Source organism: Molossus molossus, unplaced genomic scaffold, assembly GCF_014108415.1.
Source record: "Molossus molossus isolate mMolMol1 unplaced genomic scaffold, mMolMol1.p scaffold_m16_p_13, whole genome shotgun sequence".
NCBI classification, from domain to species: Eukaryota; Metazoa; Chordata; class Mammalia; order Chiroptera; family Molossidae; genus Molossus; species Molossus molossus.
Window position 1 is genome coordinate 64,601,952 of NW_023425348.1, and position 20,504 is coordinate 64,622,455.

Here is a 20,504-nt window from a genome sequence, read left to right on the forward strand (position 1 = left end):
TATTTACTGAACAAATATTTCAGTAGCATAAAGTGTCAGTTTAAAAACATGGACCCTGGGCCCTGGCCAGTTTGGTCCAGCGGTTAGAGCGTCGGCCTGCGGTCCGGAGAGACCTGGGTTCGGTTCCCGCTAAGGGCATGTACTTCGGTTGCAGTTTGTCCCCGGCCCTGGTTGGTCGTGCGGGTGGCAGCCACTCGATGTGTCCCTTCACGTCGATGTTTCTCTCTCTCTCTCCCTCCCACTCTATCTGTACAAAAAATGGAAAAATGTCCTCGGGTGAGGATAAAAAAAAATAATAATAATAAAAACATGGACCCTGGAATCAGAATGCTTGAATTCAAACCTCAGTTCCATCACTTACTAGCTCTGTGATACTGAGCAAGGGTTTGATGCCTCTGTTTTGTCCTCTATAACATAATATAATACTAGTACCAACTCATTGGATTATTGACAGTGTGAATGAGATGATCACATTTAAAACAAGCTCTGTGCATCATAATCAACTAGCTATAGTAAATACGAGCGATTGTGATTTTTGTGTTCCAGACATAGTCTGCCAAGTATTGGAGGGTAGAGTGGTGATTAAGAATAGACATAGTGCCCTGGCCGATTTGGCTCAGCGGTTAGAGCGTCGGCCTGCGGTCCTGAGAGACCCGGGTTCGGTTCCCGCTAAGGGCGCGTACCTCGGTTGCAGTTTGTCCCCGGCCCTGGTCAGTTGTGCGGGTGGCAGCCACTCGATGTGTTCCTCTCACATCGATGTTTCTCTCTCTCTCTCTCTGTTCCTCTCTCTCCCTCCCACTCTACCTGAACAAAAAAATGGAAAAATGTCCTCGGGTGAGGATTAAAAAACAAAAAACAAAAGAATAGACATAGTGCCTGTTCTTAGAGATGTTGGAGTGGGTTGAAAAGGAAACATTAAGTGAGTGATTGAAGAAATAATTCATTAATTGGACTTTTTATAAACACTAAAATATCTAGGTTGAAATAAGAGTGTAAAAACAAGAAGATGGGAGTCAGGCAAAGGATTGCAGTACTGGGGAAATCTTTAGGGGAAATCTTCTATATATTTTTTAAATATGTTTTTATTGAATTTTTAGGGAGAGAGATAGAAACATCGACTTGAGAGAGAAACATGGATCGGCTGCCTCCTGCACGCCCCCTACTGGGGATGGAGCCTGCAACCCAGTCTTGTGCTCTGACCAGGAATCGAACCAGGACCTCTCAATCCATGGGACAATGCTAAATTCACTGAGCCACACCAGCCAGGCAAGGGGGTCTTATATTTAAACTGAGGACAAAAGAATGATTAATAACTAGTCAGACAAAGCATGGGAGAGGAGCCTGGTCAGGGAGTGGCTGGTGCTGAGGGAGGAAGGTATTTGGTACATTGGAAGAACGGAATGGAGGCTGGTGTCTCCAGCACGGATCAAGAGGAGGATAATTCCACGGCACTTTTAGGTGCCAGAGCCTACTGTTTTGAAGACCATGTGAAAAGCATTATAATTTATTATATGATCAGTGAGGAACCATTGAGGGGAGATGGTGATTAATTGGAGTATAGCCTGATTTTTAAAAAAAATCCTCACCCAAGGATATTTTTCCATTTATCCTCAGATAGAGAGGGATGGGGGGGGGGGGGGGAGAGAGAAACATTGATGTGAGAGAGACACATCAATTGGTTGCCTCCTGCACCACTCCAACCAGGGGCCGGGGACCAAACCACAACCGAGGTGAATGCCCTTGACCAGAATCAAATCTGTGACCCTTTGGTCCATGGGCCAATGCTCTAACCAGTGAGCCAAATTGGCCAGGACCAGTATAGCCTGATTATGCAGGTACATTCCAAGGTCCCATGACATGTCATCAAAAGCATTTTATTTGGTGAATGTGGCCATTTAGAAAGCAGCTTGATCAGTGTGAGCAGAGCCCAAGACAACCTCAAAGAATAGAGAGTCAGTGTGTAATGGAAAATCCTTGGAATAAAAATCAAGAGACCTGGCTCCTAAAAGAAAGTCAGGAGACCTGGCTCCTAACAGGACATCAGGAGACCTGGCTTCTGGTTCTGGCTCTGCCACTGGGTAGGAAACTTGCCCAGAGTCACTCAGCTATCTTTTCTGGGCTCCGTGTCCTCAACCATAAAATGAAGGCGTTAGAGTAGACGATCTCTAATGTCCTTTCCAGTTCCAAAAGTGTAAGTTTCCAAGAAATCCATCTCTTGAGACCCAGTTTCAGATCATCAATATGCATAAACAGGGAGAACATAATTTACATAAATGAATAACCTTTCTTTTAAAGAATAAGACTTTTTTTTTTAATGCTAATAACTGGTAAGACTGATGGCTTAGGAGGTTTTCTTAGAAAAGGAATCTTAAAAGAATCTCAAGATATAGCAAAATGCTACCTTGCATTGACTTAAATTCATAAAAGTAGATCGACTTCAAGTGAATATCCTTATGGTTACTTAAAAAGTAGAACAATAACTTGACATTGCTTGAAAGTGGTAAAACAGTTGAAGGTAAGAAAATATGCTATGTGCTAGAATGGTGATGATATGGAAGGGAGAAAAAATGTATGGCTATGTTAGAAGATATTTTTATTACATATATTAGGTACATTTAGAATTCACATATTTTAGGAATGAAGTCAGTAAAGTACACTTTTAAATTATTTATTACTGGCCATTTTATCACCTCAGAAATATTTTCAAATTTATATTCTGTAGCTCTTTCCAGTCTTGCTTTGTACGTACTTGGAAGTTAGAGGTATCTTGAAAGTCAGTTCCAAAGTGATGCTGTCTTTATATAAAGTATCTGATTTTTTTTAGTGAGGTAGAAATTCACATTTCACATTAAACCTTTACATTAGATTTTACCATTGTGATGTGGACCTTCCTTATGTAAAGGCTTTCTACATCTTTTTAGTAATACTTGATTAAAATATCTTTTTTTTTTATGTCCTTCAAAAGGAGTATTAATGATGATCTAAATTCAGATATTTCTGGTCCTTCATATAAAATATCAATGGAAAGATGTAGTTTCTTTTTTAAAAAAAGTATGTTTTTATTGACTTTTTAGAGACAGAGGAATGGAGAGAGACATAGGAACATTGACATGAGAGAAACACATTGATCGCCCCCTTCCCCCCGCCCCGCCATGTCTCCCACTGGGGACTGAGCCCGTAACCGGGCATGTGCCCTGACTGGGAAACAAACTGGGACTTCTCAGCCCTTGGGGCAACTCTCAATCCACTGAGCCACACTGGCTGGGCAAAAGATGTAGTCTCTTAAAGAATACTCAATTTGGATTTAGATATTTTGAGTAGATAAAAACTATCTGATAGAAAAGTATTTCCTTGGTTCATAGACCAATATTCACATTCATATCACGTATGGAGGTTTAATATGGTAATTTTCAGGTATATGACACTTAATCAGTAACACTTATACATACCACCTTAGATTCTTGGGCGTAGAATTAAGGCAGGAATAGCAAATTTTAAGATGAAATAATATTTATGTATGAGTATAAAATGTCAGCTAGCTTATAAAAAGTTTACTAAGATGAATAAATGGTAGTTGGGATTTGTTTATGGAGCACACCAATGCAATTCATAAGCAGATCATCGTGTAATATTTACTGGCTACTCACATATCTTTGGAAATATCAACTGATCTTATTGAAAATAAATGGTGTGGCTCAGTGGTTGAGTGATGACTCATGCACCAAGAGGTCGCTGGTTCGATTCCCGGTCAGGGCACATGCCCAGGTTGTGGGCTTGATCCCCAGGGCGGGGCGTGCAGGAAGCGGCCAATCGATGTTCTCTCTCACTGATGTTTCTATTTCTCTCCTGCTCCCTTCCTCTCTCTAAAAGCAATAAAGGAAAAAAAAATTTTTTTAAAAGAAAATAGATTTTTTAGTCCAAGTATGTTTTTTAACAGCTGGCACCACGTAGCAGTTTTATGACCAATATTTAGAAAAGGCGGCAACAGAATCCTGAATATCCCTTACTTCTTCAGTATAAAGCATTTCTTTGGCCATCGCCCCCTATTATATGTTAAATATACACATTTCATCTTTATTTTAGACCTTCTGTTTTGTTATTTTTGTTCACGAACTAGCTATTTCCCATTTGTTATTGATCTGTGTCCTTAGGACATATTTGAACATCAAATGATTATACAAATACATTTTTGGGGAAAACTTAATTGTCACTTTGAGTAAACAACATATTATTAAATTAACGATCACAGATTATAGCAAAAACCCACCATTCAAATAGAGGAGGCACATTAAAAAAATATAATGATTATTGATGGACTATTGAAAATTGATGTTGACTTAGCTTTGAAATGAATGCATTAACATAAATGTTCTTGAGTTGTTATTTTACTTGTGGTTTTTTAATCATTTGAAATAGATGGTCTACCTTTATCTTTAATTAGTATTTGTTTAATAACACAAGCACATGGGACTATGTATTTGTGAAAAGATTGTGGGTGAGTAGCAAAGAAATTGACATTATTCTTAAAGATTGTAGATCTTTAGATGTAGGTATATATGTTTTAATTATATGCAGGGACTTGGAGTAAATCATAAGATACGTTACAAACAAAGTTTTGCTAAATTGATTTTACTTTCATTTAGAAAAGCATTGTGACGAATTTTCTTTCCATAAAAGAAAATTCAGTTGTTATATGCTTGATATGACCAATATGTAATTTTATCAGTTATTTTACCAGTTATTTATAAAAATAACCTATTTACAGCATTAAAAAGTTAAGCATCTACTTATTGGAGTTGCTGTTGTCAAATACAACTGTTGTCTAATAAGTCTTCAACAGATTTCTTTACTTTTCATTTTTCTTAAAGCCATTTTACCAGATCCTTATCCTGCAGAGTCCTTATATTCTTGATATAGTCAATAAAAATTCCTTAGGAAAGGTAGTATCTTTTGCTAGTTCAAAAGTTTAAAGAATCAAGTTTATGTTCACAAGTTGACACCTTTCAGAGAAGTTACTGCCCAATTTTTTTTTTACAGCTTTCCCAACAGAACCAGCTCTGTCTTGTCTTGATATAAATACAGGGCAGAGAGTTGGAATCACTGTGGTACAAATGCTGATCTAGGGATTCTGGATAGAATGAATCATTTTCTACCTCACAACCTTCAAATTTCAGTCTCAAAACACCAAATAATTCTAGTCAAGATAGCAGATGAGTTCCTTTGAGTTCTCCAATTAGGGAGACATACTTGGATTGAGAAGTACAGTGGCGTTTCAAGGAGAATTTGATCCTGTCCAGATCACCTGTAGAGATAAAATATGCCCGTTTTCTTCTGCAGTAAATAAGGTCTCGTAGCAGAACATGCCTGATGGACATTCTCAGTCCTTCTCCAGTTTACAAGGTGCACTGCTATTCATTTGTCAGCATGGTTCGCACTCTCCTTAGCCTTAGGCTGTTTCTGTTTGTTTTTTCCTTAAGGGCTTTCTATGGAGTTTCCACAGAGAAAAAGACCACTGAATTAGGGAGCGTGTATTGTAATAGGAACGAGTCATTTATATACTCGGCAAATATTTATTTAAGGAGTCAGGCATGGTGACTGAGAGCATAGGCCCAAACCTAGACATCATGGGTCAAAGAGCCAGCTTCACTGTGTGGCCTTAAGCAAGTGACTTAATCTGAGTGCCTCAGTGTCATCAACTGAAAAGTGGATTTAATGGCAGTACCCGCATCACAGTTTTGTGAGCTATTAAAAAACATGAATTCATGTAAAATGCCTGGCATACAGTAAGAACTCAAATGTAAAATATCATTATTAAATGCTAGTATGTCTTTAGGAACCTGAGTTTAGTACTACTAATTTCCTGGGGAGAAAACATTCTTTCTCAGTGAAGTACATGATAAAGGGGCTTTATTCCCCCCTCAGGGTGGCTCCATTTTAAAACATCGTAGGTTGATACTTAATTTTCATAGGGATTGTGGAAAGTATATATTTCCGTGGGGAATACACTCAGGCGTACAAGGATGCAAGTTGATTTTAGTTGTCTGACAGATGTTTATTTCATATCATTGTGCCCTAATATTTTAATAGGAAGGGACCAACCACAATTTTTAACCAAACTCCTTGATCTTTGTCTACTGGCAAGCTGTCAATCATGACTGAATTTGTGGCGTGAAGATGAAAGTCTACAATTATAAACTCAGGAAGTAAAGACATTACCTCTAAACTAGGCTGTTTAGATTAACCTTCGGGTCAATAGTCTGTACAACCCAGTGTGGGTCAGTATGCTGAGAAGATTTAAATTAGCTGCTCATTGCCCTATCATTTCCCAAACATACCAACAACATGGAAAGATGGAGCTGGGGAAGAAATGATTCTGTGGTACAAGACTCCTCCTGCTTCTAGGGTTTATAACCTAATGTCTCAGACCAGCTACACGAGTTAAATATCTGCTTCTGCCTAACAAAGATCTTTAACTTTGTATAATGTTTACTTGAGAAATTGTAATTAGTTCATCACAACATGTTCTAATGCAGCGGTTCTCAACCTGTGGGTCACGACCCCTTTGGGGGGAGGGGGTCAAACGACCCTTTCACAGGGATCGCCTAAGACATAACAGTAGCAAAATTACAGTTATGAAGTAGCAATGAAAATGATTTTATGGTTGGGGGTCACCACAACATGAGGAACTGTATTAAAGGGTCACGACATTAGGAAGGTTGAGAACCACTGTTCTAATGGATTTGTCATAGTTGAGTTAGCTTTATATTGTTTTTTTAAATATTTTTGGTAATATTAGTGCAATAATATATTATGCTATACAAGCATTATAACTGATTTCTTACAATTACATAGTACATTTAAAAAGTATATTTTATGATTCCTAAATTTGGGATGGAAAATACATTACATGTGAAGGTTTTTAAAAATACTCTCCATCTTGCATTTTTCCTTCATTTGAGGCAGCACATTTCAACTATAAAGTATGTAACGGTGTCTGTTTTAGCCAAAAAAAAAAAAAAGAAAGAAAAAAGAAATCTCACCTTTTGGAGCTATAAAATATACAGAATTGAAAGCTGACACCTAATATATTTTTCATTAGATACAGATGTTCAATGTAAATTCTTTCTTCAAGTATTCATGAAAATCAGGATAGCTAAAAATTTTCAGGTATAATGGATAAAAGTGAAAATCATACCATTTGGTAAATTGATAATAACTTTTTAATGAAACATATTTTCTTTTTATAATTTATAAATTCCTTTAAACATTATAATTATGTTGTCATTTCACATTATGAATAGAATATTTAAATTGCCATGGATCTTAATGAAAGAACATTACCTAAAGACCTCATTTAAATGCAGACAATCTCACAACTCATATATATTCAACAATTGCAGTTTCTCTTTTTTTTAACCTTAAAATTTAATTTCTAATTTTGAAGATATTTCTAATATTTATTTTTTATACTTGTGTGCAAAATAGCTTTCTTTTTTTTTTTTTTTTTATCCTCACCCAAGGATATTTTTCCATTTTTTTTTTTTTTTTTTGTACAGATAGAGTGGGAGGGGAGAGAGAGGAAGGAGAGAGAGAGAGAAACATCAACGTGAAGGGACACATCGAGTGGCTGCCACCCGCACGACCAACCAGGGCCGGGGACAAACTGCAACCGAGGTACGTGCCCTTAGCGGGAACCGAACCCGGGTCTCTCCGGACCGCAGGCGGACGCTCCAACCGCTGAGCCAAACCGGCCAGGGCCAAAATAGCTTTCTTATTGTTAGAAAATGCGGGCCACTGTGGTGGTGAATGCATGATACAAGTCCAGTTGTGCTGGCTTTTTGTATGTTGAGGCAGTTACTTTCACTCCTGAATTGAGTCGGGCTGCACCCAATTTTGAAATAATAATAGTTCTGAATAGGCTATGTCTGTGGTGAGTACTTACAGCTACTGATGTTTTGCCACCTGCACAAGTCATTATTCTAACTGGGGGAATGAAATGTGAACTATCCAGTCTGGGAAAAAAGGACATTAAAAAAAAAAAAGTAATTCTCTTTTCTTTTTTACCTGCCCTTCCCCCAAAACTGAAAAAAAAAAAATCATTTCAAACAGATGTTTCTTGAAATCCAAATATATTAGGTATTGTGAGTTGAACTTTAAGCCAGTAGTTTATCTATTGTTCCATTTGGGTTATATTTAAATGTTTGTGGATTTGAGCTGCATGCATTTTTCTTAAGATAAAAGTTAACTGTGAGAGTCTCACTGTAAAACTTTAAAATATCTCCTTTTATTTTGCCTTAACTACTTTTCACAAAAATAGTACCCAACATTTTCTCAAAGTTTTCCAGTAGTTTATTTCTTCATTTGTTAATTCACATGCTCACTGAACACATTTACTAGGAGCCTACTATGTGAATAACATGTTTACCTTAGTAGGCATGCAAACACACACACACACACACACACACACACACTCTCTCACACGCGCGCACACACACACACACACACACACACACACTCTCTCACAATGATCCACCTCATGAGGTTTACAGTGTATTGAGGAAGACAACTTTATACAAAATATGTTACTAGCTGTAGAAGTTTGATACTTTCAATAAGGGTGATACCCACGAGTAAAACCATACAGAAGAGAGATCAGTGTGCACTGGGAAAATCTTTGTCTGGATTTCTGATCAAAGGACAGCTGCGCTTGGCCCGGCAGATAGAAGGTAGGGCATGGTAGGCAGGGGCCATGCCAGGAACGAAGGCATGACAGTCAGAACTGGAAGGTCTGCTGACGGAACTATGAAGGTCGGGTACAGACCAAGGAATAGGGCATCAGGATGTTAGATTATAAAGGTAGATTAGAGGATTTGGGGAGACCTTTGGATATTGGGTTAGTATAGATATATTTCATCTTGGTAGAGAAGAAGATTATGGACTATTCATAAAGATGAAGAATGACCCAGTGAGGTTGGTGGTTAGCAATAGTAATTTTAGCAGCGAGTGTGATATGTATTGGACAGAGGAGTTGAGGGTACAAAGAATAGTTATTGTTGTTAGAGGTTTAGGAATCAGATCAGGAAATTTTAAATTAAATTATAGTATAAGAAACAGAAGGAAACATGAATCTGCAGGGTTTGTCGTTAATAAGTTATTGGAAATTAAGGCAGGCAAATAAAATATTCTGACATTTAGAGAATTACAGAACCAGGAACAAGAGGAAGCTTTGGGGGAGATGAGTTTGGGGGAGCATATAAGAAAAAATTTAGTGGTTTTATTGGGGCTGAAAGAATGACTGGAGCAATCAGGAGTGACAATTAAAAGGTAAAGGGTTTTCCCTGGCCAGTTTGGCTCAGCAGTTAGAGTACCGGCCCTCAGAGCAAAGGGTTATGGGTTCAATTCCTGGTCAAGGGCACGTACCTGGGTTGCAGGTTCAATCCTCGGCCCTGGTCGGGGTCATGTGAGAGACAACTAATCGATGTGTCTCTCTCACATCAATGTTTCTCTTTCTTTAAAATGGGGGGCGGGGGGGAGGTAAAGGGTTTCTCTAGCATGTTATAAAAATGTCCTAAAGTTGTTTGTGGTGATGATTGCACAACTCTATAAATGCAGTGTACTAAAAATCATTGAATTTTACACTTTAAGTGAGTGAATTGTAAGGAGGTATGTGAATTATATCACAATAAGACTGTTATAAAAGAGAAAAAGAAGAAAAATATGCTTTGGGAGATTATGAAAAAGAAGAAAAAAATGGTTAACAGTTAAATGCAGGGACGAACAATTGTGAATCGCGTTCATCAGAGCAGTAGAGGAAGCTGTGTGTGGTTGGGGGGGGGATAGCCGAGGTCTGAATCCAGTCATTTTACAGCTCACCGACTCCTCAGGAAGGGGAATGGTTAGAGAGAGTGTTTTCTTACAGAGAGTTTATCATCGGCATTGATTTTACCTGGATTATCTCAATCAGGAAGACAGATTCAGTGGAATTTAGAGATGTGGCTTTTTATGCATTATCCATGTTAATAAATTCGCCAATGATGGTTGTTTGTTGATATACTACGGCTCTAATTCAAATTAAAGAAGGGAGCTATGGCATTCTTATTATCAAAAACATGTACATAATACAAAATACCGGTTCTGCTATATTCCCTTGCCTTGCAGGCCAAAGAATTGAATGGACCACTGAGGATGAGAACCGAACAAATCTCAGACACTAAATTGTACAATCGCTGGTGAAGCTGGTTCTTTCATTGATCGCTTGATTGCTAAGTGGTGGGACTCTTTCACCCAGAATATCATTTTTTCACTTTTCGTGTGAAATAAAACATCTTTGCAGTTGAAACTATAATATCAAAATGTAAAATATTCTCACTACCAAAGGAAAACATCACATTCCAAACAAACAGTTCTTTCCAGTGAGTGCCTATTCCACACATGTAACTCAGCTGGAGTAGAAATTTTGATGATAAAAACTATGTCAAATATGCTGACATGAGTGTTGCATTTGTGTTGGGGAATGACTATGCTTTTTTAATGCTTCTTTTCATTATTTCAGGGAAGGAGATAACAGCAGAAACGTTTATGGAGAGACTGGACAATGGTGCCTTGCTCTGTCAACTTGCAGAAACAGTTCAGGAGAAATTCAAAGAGAGCCTGGATGCTACTAAGCCCATAAAGGTAAAAGACCCCAAGGCCAAATAACTATTAGGAGGTGGATTACACTTGTCGTTGCTTATAAACTGAGTTTAATTTGAGGATTTCATTGAGAATGGATGCATTACTGTCTCTATTAACAGCAAAGCACAGAGGGTGCTTTTTAATTAGGTGACATGTTATTTTCCCCTAATTATATAAATTACATAATCCTTTTGGTAAGTCTAATTAAAGAAAAGCTTCTAGAAATTGATGGTTTTAATACAAAACAAGTACTGTGGTATATAAACTGGCTGGATCTGATGTAGCGATTAAAATTTTAGCAGAGAAATAATTTATGTCATCAGTACATGAACACATTCTAGCCAAGAGAGATTTACTGAATAGGTCTTTGTTTCCAAATAGATCATTATGGTAGAATACTATATTAAAATATCTGGAGTGTGTAATTTTTGGTTTGTTTTAAATAGGTAGTAGCATTGAATTAAGTGACTTTGGACAAATTATTTTTGTTTGTTTTAAATAGGTAGTAGTGTTGAATTAAGTAACTTTGGACAAATTATTTTCTTTCTGACTCCTCAGATTTCTTTTCTGCACATTAGTTCTAATATTCTTTTCTGTTTATTGTAAACACATAATAAAAATGTGATGTTTTTTATCTTTTGAAGAGAGAAGATACTTTTCTTAATTTTTAAGAGAGCTGGGAAAGATGTAATAAAAAAGTAAGGTTAAAGTAATGTTGAAGTCAGCTAAAAATAAAAATAAAAAAACAACTGTTAAACTTTCTGCAGCTCTGGCAAAAATGAATAAAACTGCCTGGCCGGTGTGGCTTAGTGGTTGAGCATTGATTCCCGGTCAGGCCACCTGCCCAGTTTGTGGCCAAGTTCCACCTGGGGGGCATGCAGGAGCTGGCCAGTCAATGTTCTTTCTCATCTATGTTTCTATCTCTCCCTCTCCCTTCTTTTCTTTCTAAAATCAATAAAGAAAAACAAACAAATTTTTAATGAATAAAACATTATTTATGTATAGTTTCTTTATGACTACTGAACTAAAATCTAACCAGAGGATTAAGCTTCCTAAAAAAGCATTATTTTCTTTTTTTTTTTTATCCTCACCCGAGGGTATTTTTCCATTTTTTGTACAGATAGAGTGGGAGGGAGAGAGAGGAAGGGAGAGAGAGAGAGAAACATCGACGTGAAGGGACACATCGAGTGGCTGCCACCCGCACGACCAACCAGGGCCGGGGACAAAGTGCAACCGAAGTACGTGCCCTTAGCGGGAACCGAACCCGGGTCTCTCCAGACCGCAGGCCGACGCTCTAACCGCTGAGCCAAACTGGCCAGGGCAGCATTATTTTCTTTATAGTGCTGTACTTAGTTTGGAGATAGCACTTTACAGCACTTTGTGATGTACTATGTAATATAAAAGCCCCTCCATTTTTTTAATCTTAAAAGTGGTTCTGTGAAAGTACTAACTACCTTAGTAGCTCCCAAATTTGCTGCACAGTAGAATTACCTGAGTAGCTTTAAACATTTCTGAGACCTGGCCCTCACGACTGAACACTCTGATTTATCCCCGACAGGGAGCGATCTGGGGATGGCTAAAAAAAACTCCCCAGGTGATTCTAATGTTGAGCAAAGTTTGGGACCCACTATATTTATTTTTTCCCTCCATTGGTTAGATGCATAGGGATTTGTGCAAGATCCGGAATAGATTCAATAAAATCCAGGTAGCTGGGTTTACCCTGAATATTTCCTATAGGGGAAAAAAAAGGAGATTTTCAAATTGGGTATCAATAACCTGGAGGTTATAATATTAAGTGTGTGAGTGTGTGCGTGTAATGATTTTCCTCCTTGGCATTTTAAAGTTTAGGGACAGAGGTGGCAGAGGTCGATGAGCTGGTCAATACCTTCTCTGAATTCGTGAAACTATGTTGTGCGTGAGATGTTAAACAGAATTTTTAAAAAATCAGCAACAAACCTGATCCCATCTGAATTCATGTCACAGGAAACCCTTAGTGATTTTCTTCCAGCAGCTTAAATCTCACGTTCTCCTTCTCAGAGCAGTGGTTTTAGTTTTCCTGATTGATAATTAATGTGTGGATTTTACAGCTGTGTAAACACATTTGCGTAAGTTATGCTTGGTATGTGTGAAGCATGTCTGTGTTAAGAATTTTTTAAGCACTCTAATATTTGAAAGAAAGTTTAATAAATATGTGACAGTTTACATATTTAATATTTTAGTTATACATTCATGACTATTATATTCTTTTTGGCTTGATAAAATACCCTGAATGAAAATAAATTATATTCTATGATTTCTTTTTTCTTTCCAGGCATCAGCAGAGCAATAGGAAAAAATATAGCCTTTGTTTGTTAGCTATAAGCATTAATCTTAGCCTTCGCATTTTCTCACTTTGCCCGGAAGCATTGCAGAGACTCCACAGACCTAAGCAGTAGATGGGTAGATGCATTAAGATGAATGTGCAGCAATTTTATTTTAATTAATTTTAATTTATGTATTATACTATGATTAATTCATTATAATGATACATGTTAATATTCCTGGGGTTGAGGGTCATGAAAGGCAAAGAAATCTAAACAAAACTAATCTTTCTAATATTCTGTCGAGAAAACCAAAACAAGTGATAAGCGCAAGGTTAGGTTTGATGTCTTTTTGACTCTTAATAACCCGACTCAAAGTTGCCATGTCCCATCAGGACAGAGTAATTGTTATATTGATGTCTGGACTCTCACTTCCTGGTCCAGACAGAGGTCACATGTGTGAACACCTCGGTATTGCATATTTCCTCTGTTCTTTTTGTACCAGTCACGACTTGTTGATTTTTGTGCACGATTCTCTCGGCCACTAAGGCAGCAACATGGCGCGAGATCCCCCAAATGTTCAGCCTCTGTTCTCTCCGGGCATTCCTTTCTGTTTGTCTCATTTATCTTGAGAGTCTCTGCCCCGGACATCAGAGTTCCCCTGGCTTCAGAGCTTCCTTTGACTTCAAAGAGAGCCCTGGATAGTTAGATCAGGTTCGAAGCACACGAAGGGGAAAGGAAAGAAAAGGAAGTTCTGTTACCTAGTAGAATGCCACATTATGCTCCAAGGAAGGAACTGAACATTCACCATCTGAAGGTAGAATCTAGTCCTTGTTTGGCAGAAAGAACATCCTAGTCAGATAGAATGCCCATAGTACTGTTTTCCATCAAGAATACCTAGTTCTCTGAGCTGTAAGATAAGAATACCTCAGGATGTTGTACCATCCAGGAATTAAATTAAAGACATAAAGATTAGAGTTTTGCCCTTCAAAAATCAATAGCACACGTTATTTAGAAAACATCTTGTCAAGATTGAATTCAGAGAGATCTAGAAATCTGTGTTTATTGCTGGTAACTGACAGAATAAGAAAGTATGGTAGAAGTGATAAAAAGGTTTTTCTTGTAAAGATCTCAGCTGCAGTTAATTTAGAGTTATTCATATCTGGCTATATAACTAAAATAATTGTATATTCCTTAAGAAATTCATGGTTTTGCCCTGGCCGGTGTGGCTCAGCGGTTAGAGCGTCGGCCTGCGGTCCAGAGAGACCCGGGTTCGGTTCCCGCTAAGGGCACGTGCCTCAGTTGCAGTTTGTCCCCGGCCCTGGTTGGTCGTGCGGGTGGCAGCCACTCGATGTGTCCCTTCACATCGATGTTTCTCTCTCTCTCTCTCTCCCTCTCTCTCCCTCCCGCACCATCTGAACAAAAAATGGAAAAATGTCCTCGGGTGAGGAAAAAAAAAAAAAAGAGAGAAATTTATGGTTTTGAGATGCAAATATGATGCTAGGTGTAAACCAATGGAATGAATCAGGATAAGATGGAGGGAATATAGTTGTAATGATGTGGAAATAAATGACTTTTCTGATGGGTTCCCTTCACAAGGAAGGCAGTGTTCTGGAACTTAGGGGGAAAGCAAGAGAGAGAGAGAGAAATTAGTGATAAAGTTCAATTCCTCAGAGTTTAAAATAAGTCTAAATATCTTCAAGTTTTAACTATAAATTATTTTTCAGTATACAATTAAATCCCCTTCTCACCATTTTTCCCAATCCCTGACCACCTGGAAAAACTTTAATCTCTAGATCAGAGAAAATGAAATGTCTTGCTTAATGTTTTTTCCTTATCAGGAGTGTTTATATTTTATACCATCTTAAAGGGATATGCCTAACTAGAATGTTAGTACCATAGTAATAAATCTTAGTGTACCATGTAGAATGATATGAAAAGAAGGTTAACTTTTTTTCTACCCATAGTTAGCTAGTCATACGGAATTTGATATGAGCTAAATGGACAGGCTGAGATAAGAAAAGAACAGTGTGAAAAAGTAGGTATAATAGGGAGCGTACGATGTACTTATTGAATTGACCTGGACCTTCAGGCCTGATTAAATTAACCCCCTATGTAACACTTCTGCTCCATGACAAGAGTATTGCTGGGTACAATGAAAACCTTGGGTAAATTGATTATCCAACACTAAGTTCATGATAAACAGCTCAAGTGTCATGGTCACTGGTCTCCCAAGATGAGGAACCGACCTCCGTTAAACAAGAGCAAGCTAGGAAGATTTTCATGATATCCTTCACAAAGAAGGCAGTGTTCCTGCAGAGCTCCTACTGCTGGGCCCAGAAATGTCATTTAGTTGCCAAAGTCCCCATCCTGGATTCTCATGGCATTCATCGTCTGCTCTCTGGGATGCGTGTATTTCGTGAAACCATCTAGTTTGTCTACTGTCCTTCAATATCAAGTCAGCAAAATATTATGACATAGAAGAGTTTAATGTCTTGTGTAATATTGAAATGTCCCTTGTCTCTATGGGTGATGTCATAGAGCCGGAGCTAATACAGAGCGAAAGAGCTCTGTTATTTGTGCGACGTGCAAGCAAACTGCTCCTGGAGTTTTCTATCAATCAGAATGAAGCAAATTGCATTTTTTCAGACTGATAGGTGCATGTCAAGTACCAGTATGTTTGCTAATATACTTCAGTGAAAAGGATGTTAGTAAACGGACTTAGTAAATAGTCCTCACCTGGAATAGCAACTCGGATTGAGGCTCTCACTTCATTTTAATGTTTCTGTTGTTCTCCACATCCCATCCATCTATTCTATTGGCTCCAATGGAGTGAGGATGCGGTAGAAATCATCTTCCTTACAATGTTTAGGTCACTGATAGCAGTATGAGTCTATAATTTTTTTTTCAAATTCTAGCATTTTATTTGGTCCTTCTATGAAGTAAAACAGTACTCCATGTGTCAGGAAATAAAAATTCTAACAATTGCTGTTTTCACATCCATAACAATTACTTATTGAGGAAAAAATATGAAAATGACCTTTGATGTGTCCAAAGACACAGTAATCATAGTGTGAGGTGGACTTAGGGGAAAATCCGCCTATCCGCTCATCCCTGTGAGGCATCTCTCCCTCTCTAATGCATAGCGTCTAGTTTAGGTCCCTTTGAAGATCAGCAGGAAGCTGTGCAGTCAAGACTTGAGATCATGACTCCTTTCATTAACTGGGTTCTGGGTCTATAAATTAGCTCTAGTCTGGGAATGCAGTCATCAGAAAGATTCTCTCACTTTGTCGTCGTTGCTGTTTTTGTTATACAAGTCAGGCACTTAGGGAGTTGGCTTTCGATTTACACCCAAAGGCCCCCTGATGAATAACTCACAGTCGGATCGCCCGTGGGACAGATGGTTCTAGGAGATTTGATTAGCCTGCTTTGTGTTCTGGCAGCGTATCCATCTTGCCTGTGGAAGTTAAGTGCCCCCCCATCTCCCCTTGTTCCCGCCACCCTGAGAATCTCAGTTCTCATTGACAGGAGAGCTCCTATTACCAGCATTCTCAACCTGGAGAAATAAGTCACATTAAAAAGTTTTGGAACTTTCCTCACCAACCTGTTCTGCACATCTCAGTGCAAAATAGAGCTTCTTTGGGCCCCACTGAGTGACCCAGTCAAACATATGCGTAGGTGAGGTGTACATTATAAATTGCATGCACTATTTCTTCTCCAAGAGTTGAAGTCCTTTCTCTATAGTATACCAAATGATTTCTGGCCTCTTGGTGTCATTTCGTGTGGGCTCGCATTGCACATACGTTGGTGTTAGCAAATCTACTAGACTGTGTGGGATCGTGTGCTCACACACTGACTTTTAGTTAGTGTAATTTAGAGTGAATCAAATCTAAAACTACATTCTGTTCTCCTTAGGCTAACACCCTCAACTTCTATTATATAAATAGAAAAAAAAAAAAAAAAACACCTCCATAATATTCTGAGTAGAACTCAAGTATTTAAGTATATGTTGAGGCTCTGTAACTGGTTGACCAGGAATTCCTGTGTTGGACAGGAGTCTTGCTATAGATGGATCTAAATTCATCCTGATCCGGGCTGCAGTATTTTGATACTGTTGCTGGTAGAAATGGGGCCCTTTCACAGAGTCACCAGGAAAACATTCAAGGGACGCATATATGGGGGAGATAAGATGAAGTGGTAAGATTTATTACAGAAACAAAATCAAAGGACTGTCCCAAGTTCAGCCCTGTCCGGCTGTGAAAGAAGTCCAACCTTGTCTTTATCAGGCCCAGAACAAAGTCCAGTGTCCGTAAATGCTGTGCCATTGGTTCAGTCCAGCTCAGCCCCTGTCCCCATCCAGCTAGTGTAGTCTGTGCTCCCAGCGGCATTCTGGCTGGTGCTGCGTCGCCTATCCAGGCCCTCACTTGGAGCCTCAAGGCAGCTGCTAGGGCCACGTGGCTGCTGTGGAGAGGAACACACAGATGAATGAGGAGAGAGAGAGAGAGAGAGAGAGAGAGAGAGAGAGAGAGAGAGAGAGAGGAAGTGAGTGCACACTTTGTTAAGGTTGGATTATATTATCTTGGGCTTGGTAAGGACCAGGCTCAGGCACCCTTTCAAACTAACCAGTTAACTTCCCAATCCTTCCGGGACTTGTGTTTGGACCTTCCCCCTAACCAATACATTTTCTAGATCTTATGGGATTTTGTGTCCCTTATCCAATCCGATCATTTTCCCAGGCTAGGCTCCACCCCTTATGGTCACTATCTTGTTCCTAATTCACCTGCCTCACAGTAGAAGCACCTCCCCCTGCACCATCCTGGCTTATACTGGGCATGTGCCAGGAAGAGGAGTTTCTCCTGCTGTTCTTCTTCCTCTCCCTGGTAATGACCACTGGTGAAGATCCTTTCTATCTGCTTTGAGGATTAGGTCCCAAGAGTTGAGGGTGCAGTGGTCCCCTGGGGAGCCTATGAATGCTGCACCTCCCTGGTGAAGCAGCTTTATTATCTGATTCAGCTTCCTAGTGTGTTCTGCTTAATAATGTCTGATTCCCTTTGCTCCCTTTCTTTATCAATATCTAGCTACCTACAGTAACAATAACTGCTACGGGTTGTCAGCTGTGGCTGTGACCAGCTGCCATTTTAAAGGACAGAGCAGTGGTTCCAAGAATGTCCAGGGTAATGGATACCGCTTTCTTAGCCTGGTCTGGGAGAATACCAGGGGTGGGGGAACCCACCATGTCCCTTCCCTGCTTCCTGAGGGAGTGTTTGCTCCTTCATCTCCAGTTCACCCATCTCCTTCATGTCTCTGCTCCTCTTCCAAGATAAGAATTTCAGCTCTTTCCTATTTGAAAATAGGAACTGGCCAGGGGACAGCAGTTAAGCAAAGGACAGGTACAAACACCAAATGCAAATTACATTATTTGAATTCCTTATCTCACAATTATTCTGTGGAAAATTCTTCCATATTTAAAAACTCACATATGAAAGAAACAGATTTCTCCAAATTTGACAACAGAAATTTTATAAATTGCAAAATGTATATTTACCAAATATACATTTTGAAGCTATAAGAGATTTTTAAAAAACATTGAAGTCATTTGCTTTGGTTAATCAAGATAAAAGAAAAATTGGGTAGTCTATCTATTTTCCCTATGAAAATATTTCTAAATAATTGTTTAGGAAGGCACAATCAAAAAGTATTAGGAAAAAATCTATGAGGAAAAATAAAATAGGGTTCTGTCAGGCAGTTAATTAATAAAAGGGTTGTGTTCTTTTTTTGTACTTTACAATGGTTCCAGTGTTCACTGTCTTTTAAAAGTTACTAATTTGTTGTGCCTTCTTTTATTATCCCAAATAAATCTCTGAATTTTTATTCATAATCCTGTATTCTTTTTCAGACAAGGGCATCCAAATAGTATAAGCTTAAAACCCCACAAAAATAGTTAATTATTCAACCCCAGCACAATACATGGGCTGCTACGTTCAATTCCACAGTTTTTCCCCCCAGTATCAGCCTCAATACCAATTCTAAATAGCTCATATTTTTCTGAGGTTTGATGCCTGAACTTTATGATACTAAAATAAAAAATAAAGGCTTTGGAGGGCCTAGGATTTATACCATTTCTAAAGGTTATAAAGCATAAGTACATGGTCAGTCACTTCAGAGTACTACTGTCAGAAACAAGTATTTTAAACATTTTTTAGAAAGTGCAGCTGAACAGGAGTGATTAGTAGTGTGGACTCAGCATCCAGCCTGTGTGGCACAGTAGTTGATCATCGACCCATGCACCAAGAGGTCACAGGTTCGATTCCCGGTCAGGTGCGCATGCCCAGGTTGTGGGCCTGATCCCCAGTGGAGGGCATGCAGGAGGCGGCCAATTGATGTTCTCTCTCATCATGTTTCTATCTCCCTCTCCCTTCCTCTCTCTTTAAAATCAATGAAGAAAAAAATTATTTTTAATATTTAAAAAATAGAGTGGACTCAGCAACCAGATTTCCTGATTTAAATCATGACTCTATTTATTAGCTTGTGAAAATTATTTAACTTTTCTGTGTCTTAATTTCTTCATTTGTAATATATAGATAATAATGGTACCTACATTATCAAGTCATTATAAAGACTAAATAAATTAACATACATAAGCACTGAGTCGTACCTACAACATATGGGTGCTCATTAACATTAAGCTATTAAGACTAGTTGATCATTCCTCTCAAGATTCAAATTTTAGCAAGTGAGAATCTGCTTAGTATGGCTAATAGCCAACTCTCCGACCAGATCACAACCTCACCTTGATTAACATTTGCTTAGACTGAAAAAAATAAGAGAGGGATTATTTCCCAAAAGAAGGGAAAAGGGATCCAGGACGAAGAGAGATGTCTTTTATGTTCACCTCCATATTTATCGTTTCCTCATCTGTCAGAGCACTGTAATATTGGAAGACTTAGTTGATTGCTTATCTTTATCTCTTTACTAGACTGTAAGATACTTGAGGACATGGTTTATGCTTCATTCATATATAGTTCTGTCATAAGATCTAGCATATAGATTCTCGATAGTCATCTAGATGTCTTTGGGATGAGTAAGTGAATAAATGGCCTAATGTAGATAGATACTTTGTAGATCCAAAATGTTATCAGTGGGTTTTAGCAATCCTTAGTTTTTAATTCTGAAGACTTTTATTTTCACTGAGTTTGGAATTCCTCCCTCTGCTGGTTTTGCTTAACTCAAAAACATAAGGAACAAAGTTGACTTTCAAGTAATAGAGAAGACAGAAGACTGGAGAATTTTAGGGTGGTTCGGGGGAAGAAAAAGGATCTGAGGCCGTCAAAAGTGCTGATAAGAGACTGACTAATATAGCAAACCTTGGAGGGCTACACTAGGTAGTAAGAGAATTCTGGAGGAATTAATTGTGGATGTTTTTATGTAGTCATATGATGTGTTATATTATTTGAGTTTGGAGCATTATTTGAAGATAAAAATAATGGCAAAATGATCATATTACTATCCAAATGTTTTATTCAATTGAAG

At 38.4% G+C, this 20,504-nt stretch overlaps 1 protein-coding gene across 2 annotated transcripts in view; it reads left to right on the forward strand.

Annotated features, from left to right (window-relative positions):
• The window catches only part of GAS2 (growth arrest specific 2), a 126,945-nt gene that overhangs the window by 8,443 nt on the left and 97,998 nt on the right, over positions 1-20,504 (forward strand). For both annotated transcript variants that reach the window (XM_036259879.1, XM_036259878.1), the window contains one exon: positions 10,553-10,674. In XM_036259879.1, the coding sequence (XP_036115772.1) occupies positions 10,553-10,674 (122 nt within the window). The remainder of the gene's footprint in view (positions 1-10,552; positions 10,675-20,504) is intronic.